The 15,302-nt window shown below is 49.7% G+C and overlaps 5 protein-coding genes across 5 annotated transcripts; 3 read left to right on the top strand and 2 right to left on the bottom strand.

Moving 5' to 3' along the window:
• Window positions 1-1,345: 1,345 nt before the first annotated feature.
• Window positions 1,346-2,184, top strand: TGAM01_v202200 (hypothetical protein; the record flags this gene model as incomplete). Its single annotated transcript, XM_018800417.1, has 3 exons — window positions 1,346-1,484; window positions 1,541-1,869; window positions 1,951-2,184. The coding sequence occupies 3 exons, from the start codon at window positions 1,346-1,348 to the stop codon at window positions 2,182-2,184; spliced, it is 702 nt and encodes a 233-aa protein (XP_018666559.1).
• Window positions 2,185-2,686: 502 nt separating this feature from the next.
• TGAM01_v202199 (hypothetical protein) lies at window positions 2,687-5,158 on the bottom strand (the record flags this gene model as incomplete). The annotated part of the gene is made up of 3 exons (XM_018800416.1): window positions 2,687-3,465; window positions 3,540-5,025; window positions 5,111-5,158. 3 exons carry the CDS (start codon window positions 5,156-5,158, stop codon window positions 2,687-2,689), a joined length of 2,313 nt encoding a protein of 770 aa, XP_018666558.1.
• Window positions 5,159-6,973: 1,815 nt separating this feature from the next.
• On the top strand, window positions 6,974-9,022 carry TGAM01_v202198 (WD domain-containing protein; the record flags this gene model as incomplete). The annotated part of the gene is made up of 5 exons (XM_018800415.1): window positions 6,974-7,100; window positions 7,181-7,220; window positions 7,302-7,397; window positions 7,504-8,252; window positions 8,337-9,022. The coding sequence occupies 5 exons, from the start codon at window positions 6,974-6,976 to the stop codon at window positions 9,020-9,022; spliced, it is 1,698 nt and encodes a 565-aa protein (XP_018666557.1).
• A 1,030-nt stretch (window positions 9,023-10,052) lies between these two features.
• TGAM01_v202197 (phenylalanyl-tRNA synthetase alpha chain) lies at window positions 10,053-12,329 on the top strand (the record flags this gene model as incomplete). Its single annotated transcript, XM_018800414.1, has 12 exons — window positions 10,053-10,445; window positions 10,505-10,736; window positions 10,815-10,896; window positions 10,976-11,042; window positions 11,153-11,179; window positions 11,235-11,428; window positions 11,487-11,609; window positions 11,668-11,717; window positions 11,775-11,856; window positions 11,920-11,937; window positions 11,993-12,062; window positions 12,126-12,329. 12 exons carry the CDS (start codon window positions 10,053-10,055, stop codon window positions 12,327-12,329), a joined length of 1,542 nt encoding a protein of 513 aa, XP_018666556.1.
• Window positions 12,330-12,986: 657 nt separating this feature from the next.
• On the bottom strand, window positions 12,987-13,550 carry TGAM01_v202196 (hypothetical protein; the record flags this gene model as incomplete). The annotated part of the gene is made up of 1 exon (XM_018800413.1): window positions 12,987-13,550. One exon carries the CDS (start codon window positions 13,548-13,550, stop codon window positions 12,987-12,989), a length of 564 nt encoding a protein of 187 aa, XP_018666555.1.
• Window positions 13,551-15,302: the final 1,752 nt, after the last annotated feature.

The following is a 15,302-nucleotide window of genomic DNA, read 5'->3' as shown; positions in this document are numbered from 1 at the left end:
TTGGGCGAGTCGTTTGCGAGTAGCTTGAACCGGTTCAGAGACTGCATGTGGAATGTACATTTGTGCTACCACTCCTGGAAAGCGGCAAGTTGCGAGATTGTATCAACAGGGTAAACTCGGCCATTACAAATCTTACATCCGCTGTGGCGTCGGAGGTATTGACGTTGGCAGCTCTAGAAGCTTTGAATAAGCAGTGGCGTTTTATGGGAAACGTGCCGACGACACGAGGCACCGGCCGAGTACGGAAAAGCCAAAATCAACTCTTGTTCCAATGGCTCCAGTCCTAACACTGCTTCTACTGATCTCGCTACGACAGCCAGCAAGCATTGTCCTCGCTCCGGCCCAAGATTTCTGCAGCTTGTACGAGCGTTCCTTCGCCTTAGCTTCGCGCAAGCATCCAACCGGCTGTCGTTGCCCGTCTCTCTGTGGAACAAGAACCAGAGAGTGGCCCAAGTCTAGTTCGGAATTATCGAGGCTACTGGACAAGGGCCAACGGCTGCAGCTACGAGATCGTCTTCCCTGATTGGGCCGGTGCGCGCCAAGCAGTGCTCGAATCACAGCGGGGAAAATCCGCTGGGACAAGACAGCTTCTCGATCTGCTGTCCACTCAGCGGCGGCGTCTCTCTCGCCTGTTCTCCAGCTCTGGCCTAGCCCGGCCTGGTCCCCGTCTCGGGGGGTGGCGTCTATCCTTTTTCAGGGAAGGGCGAGAGGCAGTTGGGCGGCTGCGAGACGCAATGGCGGCTTTTTTCCCTCCCCATTCTCTTTTACTTGTGCTGCACGGCACACACCACCCACTGGGACACTAAGACGGATGGATGGGCCAGGGCGGGCCTTGCTTCTCTTTTCGGCCCCCAGATGACCATTTCTTAAGACTGGCGGCTGCGCACGCTTCTTCCCTTTTTCCTACACTCTTGTGTTTCTGTTGGTTCTCGCGAACGACGCAATCGCTGTGACTGAAGACTCTTCTGGTCTATCGCTAATACAATTTGGATATCCAGCAAGCATATATCTGTTATTGAAGGAAAGAGACTGAGAAAGAGAAAAAGAGGCTGGGCCTTTGGACATTCGCCCCACGACTTACGAGAGTGAGACTACTGCAGTCGGAGGAAGAGAACATTTCAAAGCCAGTTGGAATCAGCTACATTGCCGATCTGCGATTCCTTCTATACGTACACCTCAAATTTCTATCCGATACCTTGGAAACGAAGCGATCCGCAAAGAAAGAAGGCCTAAGCTTTGAGACACACGTCGATTATCACACCAAGCCGATCATCTTTATTCATACGAAAGAGAGAGCTACTCACATACACCCGCACATACCTATACACATACACGTAACAACAACATGCGGCTGTCACTACTCCTCTCCCTCGCCTTGACGGCCCTCATCGAAGCCCACAGCGTCCTCGTCTATCCCGGAACGCGAGGCAACAATCTCATCACCAACGACACCTTTCCCTACGGCATGCAGTGGATGTATCCATGTAAGCAGCATCATCTCACAACAACATTGAAATCCAACTAACACAACCCCAACCAGGCGGCGGCTTAGGAACCTCCAGAAACCGCACATACTGGCCCACCACCGGCGGCGCCGTCTCCTTCCAGCCAGGTTGGTTCCGCGGCCACCTCCAGGCCCAGCTCCAGATCAATCTCGGATACGGCACCGACGGGCCCGACAGCGGCCCGCCAAACATGTCCAACATCATGCTCAAGCCATTTATGCTCCTGGGACCGTCGAATAACCCTTACCCGGGAACTGTATGCTTGCCTCAGGTGCCGCTTCCTGCTGGGGCGACTGTCAAGGCGGGCGATATGGCGACGATCCAGGTTGTTGAGCTGGCTCAGCATGGCGCGGCTCTTTACTCTGTAAGTGTAAAGGCCTTTTTGACTTTAACGAGTTCTCTTTGGGCCTTAGAGGTGAATTTAAATGCTTACAAGTACAAATAGTGCGTCGACATCATCTTTGCCGAACCCGGCGACCCCCGCATCCCCATCGTCAACGAGACAAACTGCTTCAACTCGACGCAATTCGGCTTCGCCCAAATCTACACCGTCACCACAACGAACCCCGTCCTCGACGTCGTCGCCTCAACAACCTCCTCGGCTGTTTCGCTGCTTAGCAATGGCTGGGCGGGATGGCTGCCACTGGCTATTGGGGCGATAGGCCTGACTCTGTGGTAACGGCGATTGGCGTTGATTCTGTGTCGCAAGATGATAAAGCATCGCCCTGATATTTAACGGCCTTTTCTTTGTTTGGTTTTGCATAATTCATTATATACCCCTGGATTCTCGCTGTTTTGACGAGAGTTGGTGCCATTTCTGCTTAATTTCTTGTCAATCTCTCGGTCTCATGGCGTGGGAACAGGACAGTGGCGTTTTTGGTGTTTACGAAAATCGGAGGCAGAAGCCATCTTTTACTCTTGTATATAAATCTATTTATACATCTTTATTACAATTACTTTACTTGCATATGGCACTTGCATATGGTACTTGCATATGGCTTAGAGTCCTGCAATATATGTAGAGAGCAACGCGATTTATCCTTAAGACGCCAACTTTTGTAATTACTATGCATGCTTCAAATCATAAGTAGATTTCATTATCGTGCTTCATGTCTATTCATATCCTTCCTTTTGTCTTCCCTTACCCTTTATGTATATCCGCCTTATCTATCGCTGCGCGCCTATCGCGGAATTACCTTCAAACACTCGCTCGCGACTCCCTTGATTCTGTCTTCCGAGCTCTTGGTCGCCGCGCCTTCTATCCATGCTGCATTACCTAGGCTTTTGGCTTCGTCCTTGGATGTTGACAAGATGGTTCCAAGCGCCACCAAAGCACGGTACAGCACTTCGGAATCGGTCTGGTCGTTGAGGATTGCGCCAAGCACAGCAACCAGCCGTCGTCGCTGATCGGGACTCAGCAGCTTCTCCTTATTAACAAGAACAGAGTAGTTGACAGCCACGGTTGTCACCGCAACCAGCACATTTCGATTAAACTTGCCAATCGGCTCTCCACCCTTGATTCCTACTATGCGCTCCAAGAATGAAATACCCTTATCTGCTTGAGACTTCGCCAGGCTTCGGCCATCGGCTGAGCCAAATAGATTGGCAAGTGTTCGAGCGCCCATCATGGCCGCGTTATCATTGGGGGGGAAGTCATCAGGAATGGCCGATGCTGTGGCTATATCTATAAGGGTTTCGTTTCCTGGGCCTTTAAATTGTGCTGCGATAGGGAATCTAGCCACACAGCGGAGTAGATCAAGACCAGCCAGTCGATCAGCGTATGGCCACTCGGTAACAACCTTGAGAATCACGTTCAAGGTTGGAAGCGAGATGGGCTTTGACGAATCCAGTGCTTCTTTGGACGAGTGCAGGACACTCTCCTCTCCAGGGTTAAGAGCCACGTCTTTGCGGCCAGACGCCACCATAGTCTTATTAACGTTGCCAATTTTGTTAAGAATAGCTATGATTAACCTGTTAATAATCTTATTCCATTCGCATTTGCATTTGCATGCCAAAGGTTATTTAAAAACTTACCCTCGTACTTTGCTGCAGATATGCTAAGGTATTCCTTTTGCGGTAATACCTTTGCAGCTTGCGATTCGCCTGGGCGGTAACGCGACTCGGTTCCATAAGGATCAGGCCCGGAAGAAGGCTCAGGCTGGCCAAGAGTGGCTCCTTTGGTGTTTTCGGTAATGAAGTTGGCAACGTTGTCAAGGTATGACAGAGGCAGCTCGTTGTCGTTGAGGAACTTGGTAGCTCGCTCGTAAGGGTTCTCAGATAGGTTATAGGGAAGCTTAAGCGCCGGCTTTCCATCCTCAATGTCGACGTCGAATACATAGTCGTACGACTTTCCGTTGTATTCGACCTTCTTGCCCGTGCTGCCAACTGCATCCACGACGGTGCCCACGTTGATCCATTGCTGCTGAGCCATGGACCAGGTGTGCGCTGTGACGTTGCCATTGCTTTCTTTAATCATCTGCACTTGACCCTCCTTGGTCCCTGCCTTGGAGGTCAGGAACTCAGGGCCAGGCAGCTTCTCTTTGTTGATGCCACCAACCTGTTGCTGGGGAATGGCTGATGCTTTAACAGAGTCATGGAACTCCTTGAGAGTGGCCTCATCGGCTGTGGCTTCTGGACGCCGGGTGAAGATGCGTGCAATGCCGTCACTCGCTCCCGTGATGATGTCTCCAGTCTCTTGGTTGACAGCAACTGTCCAGACAGATATAGCAGGGTGGGTGATGGTCTGAACGCACTCAGATCCTCTCCATATCCTGACCGTTCGGTCCTCTCCAGTGCTGACAAGTTCTCCAGAGGGCAAGCCTGCGAGGCTGTACACGAAGCTCTCGTGGCCGTGCAACTCGCTAACCTGCTGGCCATTGAGTTTCCACAGCCGCAAGGTGCCATCGTTGCTTGCACTGGCAATGTCTGCGCCACTGGGATGTCCCTTGGGGACCTTGCACAGAGCCCGAACAACGTCGGGGGTATATATGGTAGCCACAGGCATAGCCTCGCCGCCTGTTGACTGCCTGAGGTCAAACACTCGAATGCTCTTATCCGCACATCCCGTCACGACTGTGGTCTCATCGAACGCTACAACGCTCCAAACCGCCATGCCTTCATGGCCACCAAGCTGGAGTTCAGTCTCCCACTTGCTAAGGTTCCACACGCGGGCCTGACCGTCCCAGCCTCCTGAAACGAGGTACGTTCCTTTGGGCGAGACGTCAAGAGTGCAGACATTGTGAGCATGTCCAATGAGGAGCCTCTCGGCATTATCGGTGGCCGCCGCGTTGGGTGATTTAACTTCAATGATGGTGTCTTTGCCTCCAGAGACGACGAAGCCATTGGGGTGATCTTGATTCGGCGGGAAGAAGGCCAAGCTGTTGACATATTCAGAGCCACGGCTGACGAGGCTGCCTTCAAAGTTTGGGGGGCTTGTCGATGTTCGCTTCCATATTCTGACGGTGCAGTCTCGAGAGGCAGACAGGGCAAAGTCGGGAGAAGGGAAGCTGACAGCGCGCACCTACAGGGGCGAAGGGGGGTTAGCAAATTGAATCTTGGAACTATTTTGAATCATGGAGGGTAGAGGAGGGTAGAGATTGCCGTACGTCAGCCTCGTGGCCAAGAAGCTGCGCTGAAAGCTTGAACTCGGCCATGCTTTGGGAGCGATTCTCTGTTTGGCGGGGAGCTGATGACGATGATGTCGCTGATGAGTAAGAGAGAAGACGAGGGGGAGCAATCAAAGCAGAAAAGAGCAATGGAGAGGCAAGGCCAGTGGGTGCAGAGTGGCCTGGAATCGCTAAAATGAAGCAAGGCTGAATTGCTTTGTCATGCGATTGGGCGCGTTTGGGACAGAAGAGACAGAGTTGAATGGATGATGATGGAAGCTCATCAACCGCCGGGAGTACGTACTCGGCTGATGACTGCTGCCAACCCCACTAGAAGTTGCGCCTCTGCGGGTAATTTAGCGGGCAGCGCTCCAGTTGGCTTTGGGGGATACAGAGGGGGTGGTGCGTTAGTCAGCAGAATACAGTGGAAGATGTGGCTTGTGCGCGAATGGTGTCCAATGAGACTGGAGAGTCATTCAAGCATGTGAGAGCAAGTAGCAGCAAGAGTAGCTTGTTATTGGTGTATTGATTTTATGCAGCTTTGAGTAGATAGAGGAGAAATGAAATATAAGAGAGAAAAGTTTCCAGTTTGTACTATCGTGGAAATGAACACAGCCAAAAAAAAAATTAATAGACGTTGAAATGCTTAGAATCCTGCAAATAAGGAATCCCATAGCGCCACATGAGCTCTATCTACCCCTCCTTTCGTGGCTGAGGTCTCCAATTTCCTTGAAACAGGGGACAGCTAGCAGTCTAGGGGGCTTACAGAAGAATAGAGACTAGAGGGATTATCTGCACACATACGCGCGCCACACGCACATACTCAAAGCATCAGCGTAGATGGTTATAGTGCCTCTATTGCTTTTATGAATGTGTATATTCATTGTCGGTCCCTGTTTTTTTGCAAAGCCCTTGGCACTCTACAGCTCCAGTGATCTGTTGCCAACGCTGGACAGCCACTGATAGCTAAGCGGCCCCGCCGTGTCTCCATCCCCAGCACCCAGCGTAAAAGCGTCTTGCTACTCTGAATCTCGTCTTTTTCTGGCCTCTGAAACCTCCGTGTCCAAGGGGCTTGCAACGACGCTCTCTCTCTCTTCCTCACCCGTTCCTCCCTACCCCTCCTCTCTTCTCTCCTCTTTGCCCGCAGTTTACATCACCGCCTCTTCCACCGCTCGAATTCAGGCAGGCACCGTTGCGTTGGGCTCAACCTCTGACGTATTGCGAAGCGAACGAAGCGAACGATTCCTGCTGCGAGAAGCTCTTTCCTTCCCTTGCATGAACGGACCAAACTAGAACGCGAATACGACACGACGCTTTTCTTTGATTTTCATAGACTCTGGACCGCACGGAATAGTTCGAAAAGACTCAATCTGTTTTCCTTTACCGATCGAATACCCGATCGAATATAATAGATAATACTCTGCGGCGCCGTTGACGAAGCTTTACGAATTTTCTGGTCTTTTCTCCCTCCTTCCTCGCGGAGTTTGACCGCCAGACTATACTCGCCAAGCCCCTCCTCCTTCCCGGTTGTTGAGTTCAGAGCTCGGTCTGCACGCTCTTTCCCTCGCCAGCTGCCAGCTTTGAGTCACTTACTGCTGTCCTTTTTATTTCCTGGCCCCCCTCTGACCGCCCACTTTGTTTTCCCTTTCTCTTCAACCTTTCTCCGGAAGAATCTTTGACAACTCCAATTCTTCCAGTTCCTGTCCTTGAAGGGTTCCCTTTCATTCTCAACTCCAAGTTTTCCAATTCTTGTCCTTGAAAGAATTTCTTTCTCAACTCCAGGTCTTCCAATCTCTGTCCTTGAGGGAATTGCTCCAGTCAACTGTCGAACCAGTTCACGCGATCTGATCGTCAACCATCACCATGGCTGCGGAAACCCCCCGTCAGTACGTGCCATTGACGTGCCACGGACACTCGCGTCCAGTTCCTCATATCAGCTTCTCCCACCTCGTCAAAGAGGAGACCTATTATCTGCTCTCAGCTTGCAAAGGTATGCACATGTCTTGTAGCAATCCGGCAGCAGGCGGCGATTTTCTTTTGAACTTGATTTGTGCTGACCTTGACCTGCAGACGGCAATCCCATGCTCCGCGATGGTGTCACCGGCGATTGGTAAGTACATGCAGACTCCGTCTCTCTCTTTTTGTGCTGCGCTGTCAGAAATGGGACGTCGTGCTAATCTTGTGCTACCAGGATTGGCACTTTCCTGGGCCACAAGGGTGCTGTTTGGGGGTGTCGTTTGAGTCCAGATGCTTCCAATGCCGCCACCGCGTCGGCTGACTTTACCTGGTGAGTTCATGCCGTCTTTCTTTATCATGCCGTCTCTTCTTCACCCTGCTCGTGGAAGCATCTTGTTTGATATTCATGTACACGATTTCTAACTAGGGGCATGCAGCAAGATTTGGGACACTCATACGGGAGAGCTCCGGGTCACCCTTCAACATGAGCACATTGTTCGTGCCGTTGCGTATGCGCCTGACAATTCGGATCTGGTGGCCACTGGCGGCATGGAGAAAAAACTGCGCGTGTTTGACCTCTCTGAGATCGAGTCCACCCCTGGTGAGCCCATCACCATCCCTGCCTCGGCCGGTTTTGAAATCGCCGAGGGTTCCCACCAAGGCGCCATCAAGTTCATCTGCTGGACTAATGATCCAAACGTACTCGTGACTGCCTGTGACAAGACTCTTCGCTGGTTGGATATTCCCTCCCGCTCTGTCATTCACCAGGAGGTCTTGGATGGCGAGATCCGCTCCTGCGAAATGGTTTCCCTGGCGCCCGAATGGTCTTCTGAGCATGACATTGGCGGAGGATTGCCTGTTCTTGCCGTCGCTGCGGGCAAGACTGCCTACTTCTGGGGCGGCAGACGTGCCTTTGAACTTCTGAAGAGCATTGTCTTTCCTTACACCATTGCTAGTGTTGGTCTTGACGTCCAAGGACGCAAGGTCGTCGTCGGAGAAGAGCCTGGAACTTGGGCCAGAGTTGTCAGCTATGATGATGACTCTGTGATTGACGTCCACAAGGGCCACCATGGCCCCATCTGGTCAATTGCCTTTTCACCTGACGGCCAACTCTATGCCACTGCTTCGGAGGACGGAACTATCAAGATGTGGAAGAACTGCGAGGGCTTCTACGGCCTTTGGCGAGGTGGCAACGAGCGGACTGCGGAGTAGAAAACCGCAGAGCGCAGCTTCGCCGCGTCAACTCGAGTCGTGATAGACTTGACTGCAGAGCCAACTGAAGCTGAACTGGCGAGAGCCCAGGAGGGTGCCTTGATCGCGGCAGCAGAAGCCGCAAGATCTGTGGGCCGCCGCAGCTTCACGCCACTGAGCGCGTTGAGCCATGGTTCAGAGGATGAGTTCTTTTCGGCTGCATCACCCAACCCCCCATCGCCTGAGAATTCCAACCTTGAATCTGAGAATATCAACCATGCATCCTCTGAGAATTCCACTCTTCAAACATCTGAGAATTCCACCCTTCAATCTGAGAATTCTACCCTTCAATCCTCTGAGATTTCCACTCTTCAAACGTCTGAGACTTCCACCCTTCAATCGTCTGAGAGGCCCGACTCTCCATCGCCTGAGAAGCATATTCCTCCACCAGTCTTGATGTTCAACCCCCGGAAGCGACGCCGCAATTCTGACAGTCTCGTCAAAGACACCCCCGTCGCCAGGGAGAAGTTTTTCGCCCAAGCCACCATGTTGGGCTCGTCCAGCGCCGCCTACGTCTTTGGCTCTTGCGTTGGTGCAAGACGCCCTTTCGACTTCATGGTCCCAGACGAAGAGGCCAGAAACAATATCAATGCTGACACTCTTGACAATGAGCTCAAAGGTGATGAAGCTAGGCCCGATGAGGCCAACCCCGATGAGGACATTGATGGTGAGCCCTTTGAGGATGACTCCACTGACGAGGAGTGAACAAATATTGCTTCGAGGTATAACTTTTGGACGGATACAAGGGCACGAGATTAGGTGATGTACTTTGACATGGAGTTTCATTTGAGCTGCAGCCAATTTGTGTTTGCGATATCAAGCCAAATGAAGGAAATAGACACAAAAAAATTTAAAAATTAGATAGATACAAAAAAAAATAGAAAACAATTTTGGCTTTTTGGTACTTTGTTGGCATTTGCATCGTGATGTATTGTGTTGTAATATTTAGCGCTACTTGGAAAGCAAATTCGAAAACAAATTGTCAGAGCAATCATGGTTTCACACTCTAGCACCAAAGGCCAACGAACTCGAGACTCAATCTTATGACGCCGAAGACAGTCCGCTCGTGAAGTGACAGTCAGAGGCCTCATAGACGACCAACGCAAGGAATGAAGCGAACTCCTGGTCTAGTCGGTATTCTGAACAGCCAAGCAAGACAAGCAGAAACATGAACAAGCTTACTAGGCCAGCATCCCCAAGTGTACTAATAAACGAGCTCTGGAGGCTCTATTTTTGTCAGAATGTGGCGTATCGAAAGACGTCGAGGCAAATTGGGAGACATTGACAAAGGGTAGGAATCTGATGTCGAGTGCAAGATAAACCTATATCGAAACAATCAAGCCAAGGCAAAGGGAAAAAAGAAGTAATCTAGCCCGGCATATGCGGTTAATATCCTCTCTCTCCATTTTTCTATTTCTGCCCTGAAGTAATTTCTTGCAATCTCCCTCTTCCATTTCTACTGTTTCTCAAGCTGCCTACCCTAGTACTTCACGTATTTCGGCTGGAATTTTGGTGTCCTCCGCAAATCGCCTCGGCGGCTCGGAACAATGTTGTTGCAGCGCTATCCGCGATTCTGCCCCTCCCCCTCCATTTGATAACCAAAAGTTGAGTCACCTTTTCGAGCCTTTCGAGAGCGACCCCGATATCGAAGCCCGAAAACGCCTGAAAAAAACAAAGAGAGAAGCGGTTGCGCCAACACCAAAAAAACGTCACCAGCGCCTCCATAAGTCATATCATGGCTCCCGTATCCGCTGATCCCACCGGCGATATCGCCCTGGCGATTCTCCAGGCGCTGGCCAACACCGACCAGCTTCTCTCGACCGAGGCGTTCCCCAACGTGCCTTTTGACACCGCAAAGGCTGCCCTGGACCGTCTCTCTTCGCGGTCCATGGTTATCTATGAGCAGATTGAGCGACAGGAGGCAATCTTGGAGGCCGAGGCCGAGGAGATTGTCCAGCACGGAAGCCACGAGGCTCGCGTTTTCGATGCGGTGCACAAGGCTCTGGGGGGCCTCTCGATTTCCGATTTGGAGACTGCGATTGGCGACAAGAATGTGACAAAGGTTGGCCAGGGCAAGGCCTTTAGGGAGAAGTGGATCAAGAAGGAGGACAACAAGCTTGTTGCGCTGGTTCGTCTGGGCTTTGAGTATGGAATTTTGATTACATGGGCCTGACTTGTCATGCTTAGGTCGACACAATCGAGGACGTAACGAGAGCTCAGCTCCAGTTCATCAAGGAGACGAAATCACACGATGCCAAAATCATTGCCGACCTGAAGAAGCGGAAGCTGCTCAACACCCAAAAGGTCATTTCCTTCAAGGTGTCCAAGGGACCCAAGTTTGCGCTGGAGATTGTCAAGGAGGAGACTGATTTGACGGCCGACATGCTGGCGTCTGGATCGTGGAAGTCGGCAAATTTCAGTCAGTGCTACTGCCTAATAAGAAGATTAGACTTTTGATTTTGCAAGCTTGGCTAACGATGGGACATTTGACTTCTAGAGCCATACAACTTCAAGGCTTTGGGCGCGAATCAGGTCTCTGGAGCTCTTCACCCGCTCAACAAGATGAGACATGAATTCCGGTTAGTTGATTCTGCTCTTCAATGGCGGCTTTAAGAGGCTTGGATGGGGAGTTGGGTACTAATATGATATTCTGGGCAGGCAAATCTTCTTCGAGACTGGCTTCACCGAGATGCCTACCAATCAATACATCGAGACTGGCTTCTGGGTATGTATCAATCTGCGAACTCCAGTTTATGGATACCTTTGTTTTTATCATTGGTGGTATTGTGTATTTAAGCATTAATATCACTTGCGAATACTAATACTGGACTATAGAACTTCGATGCCCTCTTCGTTCCTCAGGTAAGCGCAATTCAACGCCAATCTCCACTTCTTACCATCGCTAACATTGAACTAGCAACACCCGGCTCGTGATCTGCAAGACACCTTCTACATCTCCGACCCCCTGACCGCTGGCCGGCCTGGTCCCGTCTCTGCAGACGACAGACAAAACTACGACGAGTACTTCGAGAACGTCAAGCAGGTACACGAGAACGGAAAGTACGGCTCAATTGGCTACCGATACCCCTGGGCAGAGAAGGAGTCATTAAGGTATGGATTTATGGAAAACAAAGCTGTAATTGATCTATTTCAGCCTAACAAGTCTTAGACTCGTCCTCCGCACTCACACAACCTCTGTCTCCGCTGCTATGCTGCATAAGCTGGCAGCAAAGAAGGGCCCCGATGGACGCGTTCCTCCTGCCCGCTATTTCTCCATCGACCGAGTTTTCAGGTAAGCACAGATGCGTTCAGCTATAGATGGCAAGACACAGAAGCTTATCATGTCCTAGAAATGAGGCTGTCGATGCGACACACCTTTGCGAGTTCCACCAGGTCGAGGGTAAGCTCTCTAGATGCCCATCCAGTGTTTAAGTTGAGAAGCTAATAAAAATTACAGGTGTTATTGCCGATTACGGCTTGACCCTCGGTGGTCTGATGGAATTCTTTGAGACCTTCTTCCACAAGATGGGATTGACTGAGTGAGTATTAATCTTTTGCCTTACAAATCTTTGTGCAAGTACCCATGCTAACAAACATTCTAGTCTCAAATTCAAGCCTGCGTAAGAAAACAGACTATCCTAGCAGTATATTGCTCTCTATTAACACAAGAAACAGATACAACCCCTACACAGAGCCTAGTATGGAGCTCTTCAGCTACCACAAGGGCTTGAAAAAGCTTGTAGAGGTAAGAACTGCAAAGGACTATCGCCCAAGACATATCGGAAATACTAACTGAATACTTTGATAGATTGGTAACAGTGGCATGTTCCGACCAGAGATGTTGGAGGCTATGGGACTGCCCAAAGACCTGAGAGTGTACGGATTCGGCCTCAGCTTGGAGAGACCGACCATGATCAAATACGCCATCCAGAACATCCGTGAGCTGCTTGGTCATCAAGTAGACCTGAACTTCATTGAAAGAAACGCTGCCGTGCGACTGGACAAGGACTAGATGAGTGCCGCATATAGAAGGAAGTCGAATTGCATATCACGAAGGGACGATCTTTTTATGAAAGGGGAAGAAGAAAAAGAGGTTTAAAAGTTTAAGACAGAAGACACCGCATTGCCGTAAATGAGGCGGTTGGCGTGGGTGCCTTGACGCCATGGCAGGTTGTCAGATCAGATGGCAAAAACGTGCAATAACACGGCGGGCTGCAGAATTACACAGCCATATTTTATGGATCTCAATAGAACCCGAATGCCAGGGAATAAAGGATGAAGAACAAAGTACTGCTCCTTGCTAGTGAACACGTTCAATGTGCATTTTGTTTCCAATGACAGTTAATACTGTAGACGCGTGTGTTGATTCGAGAGCTGGAGAAGTTCCTTCAAGGACAGCAATTGGAAGATTGGAGTTATCAAAGAAAAAAACACTGGTGGTAAATATGCTTAAGATGTGTTTTACTTGGCTCGTCATTGATACTATAGACTTCCATGTGAATGTACCTGGCTTAGAAGAAGATTGTTTCGTAAAACAGGGGTATGTTTTCTTTTTCTCTTTTTCTGTTACACTCTGGGTATTTGTTACAGTCTGCCGACGAAAACTAGTACGCTTTTGGCTTTTCTTTAAATCGCTCCCAGAACAGCCAAACGCAATGCAAACTCCTGTTTAAAAATGCAGAATCGTGGATATCCCGTCGAGTATCATCTTCGCGGCCTCCTTTGCCCCCATATCCCCGATATCCACCTCCAGCTCGTTCGCCTTCCGCGAAGCCCTAATTTCCTCCACATTCCATATCTCCTCGAATACCGAGAACTCGTGAACATTGGTGGTTGGGACACTTCGCCCAAGCCTGTTGTAGCTATTCAGCCTTTCCGACTTGCAGCGGAGGATGACGTGAACAAAGGGCTGTCCCAAGCTGTCGGCGGCATTCTCGTAGGCTTCGACAGGCAATTTCATTGCAGGTAGGGTCGCTCTGCCGCGGAAGTCGGAAAAGATCCACGAATGTTGCTTTGCCTGATCGGCGTCACTGGCTGCATCAAGCAAGATATGGTGCATGCTTTCGGCAAACAGTTCAGCCCATGGCACACGCGTGCCTATGCCGTCGATATTTTCGCCCATTTTTAGGACCTCTGATCTTTTTATGAGAAAGCTCAGCTCTGTGCTGATTTCTACGTTGTGGAAGCCTGGGCATCCATGGATGTAGACGCAGAAGGGTGGGATGTCGGACATTGTGGGCAAAGATTGGTGTCTTGTTGCTGGACGAGAAGGTTGTCAAGGTATTTTGGTATGGTACGATGGATGTAGAGACTGCAGCCGTGGCAGAAGATGATGGTTATGAATGATTGGGAAGGTCCTTGACGAGGTGTTATTCCTTCCAGTCGCAGTGAGACGCAGATCTGGTGCGATGATATGGTGCAGTAATATAGCGTTGATTTGGTGCAGGGGGGGATGTTGCAGCAATAACGCCTAGGGAATGAAGAGATGTTAAGGGTGGTGTTTGAACAATTGTTTGACTGTATAAAGAAGACTGTAAGTCTTGGATATTTTTGAGAATGGTCTGCTCTTTTATAGGCGTAGGTACGTATCTACGTTTTATGCCACCCAAAAAAACTTTTTCTTGTGTTGTACCGTAGTACACACTGGAGTTGTCTTGTGGACGTTTGTTACACAAAAAAGTCTTTACAGATACCACATTTATCCGATTTTTCTCTAACTTGCCCTTGTTGTGAAAGCTGAGCGGCTGATCACAAACAGCATCGAGACCTCCCAAGGAGCTTCGTGTCGTTCGCAAAAGCGTAGAGAAGGTTAAAATCATGCTCTCCAAAGAAAAAGAGAAGAAAAGAAGGTGAAGAGCGGCGAGAGAAGGAAAGAGAAGAGGGAGCCAAAAAATCAGCTACGCATAGTATACGGCTGTCTGGGCGATGTATCTGGCTACTAAGCGATCTGGTATCGTCAGTCCAGTTGCGACTCCAGGAGGACTATCGTGAATGCAGAGATTGAGATGGAAGCGCCTGCCAAAGAATGGGGATAGTGGCGGCATTCTAGAAGACGAAAAATTTGCACCAAGGCAATGTAACCACTAAATACTTGGATAGGTATATTTATTATCGATTCTCAAAAGTAAAATGCTTGTCGCAGTACATGAAGAGGTCTTCTTTTTTCCAAGCCCTCCCCCCTTTTTAAAGTTGAGTAACCGGCCGAAAGCGTTGCATGGCGCGCAAAAAGGGCACATCTATTGCACGTTTTCTAAATCTGATTTTGTTGACACAATAAAAATTTTCATTATTCGCCATGATTGACCAAGATTAGATGCTTATCTTTCCTTTTTGCTTTGGTAAATCCCAGAGTTTACATGCGGAGGCGTCTGGAAGTGGCTGCGTGTACCTTGATAGACATGCAATAAGATATGATTTACGCCATAAATCCTGGGGAAAAATTGAAAAATTAAACTACTGAGGCTTCTTGTTTAAAAAAGTGGGATTTTTTTATTTATTTGTGTGTTCATTTTCTTCTGCAATGGGTTCAAGCGGAGGGAGCCATTTCGCAGCCCCGACACGCAATCTGCAGCAGTCAAATTTATATATGGAGATTACTTGCCGTACGCAAGCAATCACCGGAGTAGAACTGAGCAAAAATACACGAGGACAGAAGGTTTGTAGCCGAAATTGATGATAAGGCATGTGAAACTCGCGTTCGGTGAGCTAGGTCTTGGCATCTTTTAATGATTAATCGAGACGACGTTTTGCGGTGGATACGAGGTGAGAAAGGTGGCGTTTATCCATCTGTGAGGCGCTGGGGGTTACGATCTAAGTTAAACTCGACGATTCAAAGCTTTCGTGGCCCTACTGTTCAAACCCTATCGTCCGTAGCCCTACGCTTCGTAGCCCTATCGCCATACTCAGGCTTCACGTGAAGATACAGTACATCGAGTCGTGACAGTCCAACATAGCCAAGAAAGCCGACACATGGTCCCACGGCAAA

This window comes from Trichoderma gamsii, assembly GCF_001481775.2.
Source record: "Trichoderma gamsii strain T6085 chromosome Unknown Scaffold_5.2, whole genome shotgun sequence".
Lineage (NCBI taxonomy): Eukaryota > Fungi > Ascomycota > Sordariomycetes > Hypocreales > Hypocreaceae > Trichoderma > Trichoderma gamsii.
The sequence above is the reverse complement of the archived record's forward strand: the minus strand, read 5'-3'. Positions and strand labels throughout refer to the sequence as shown.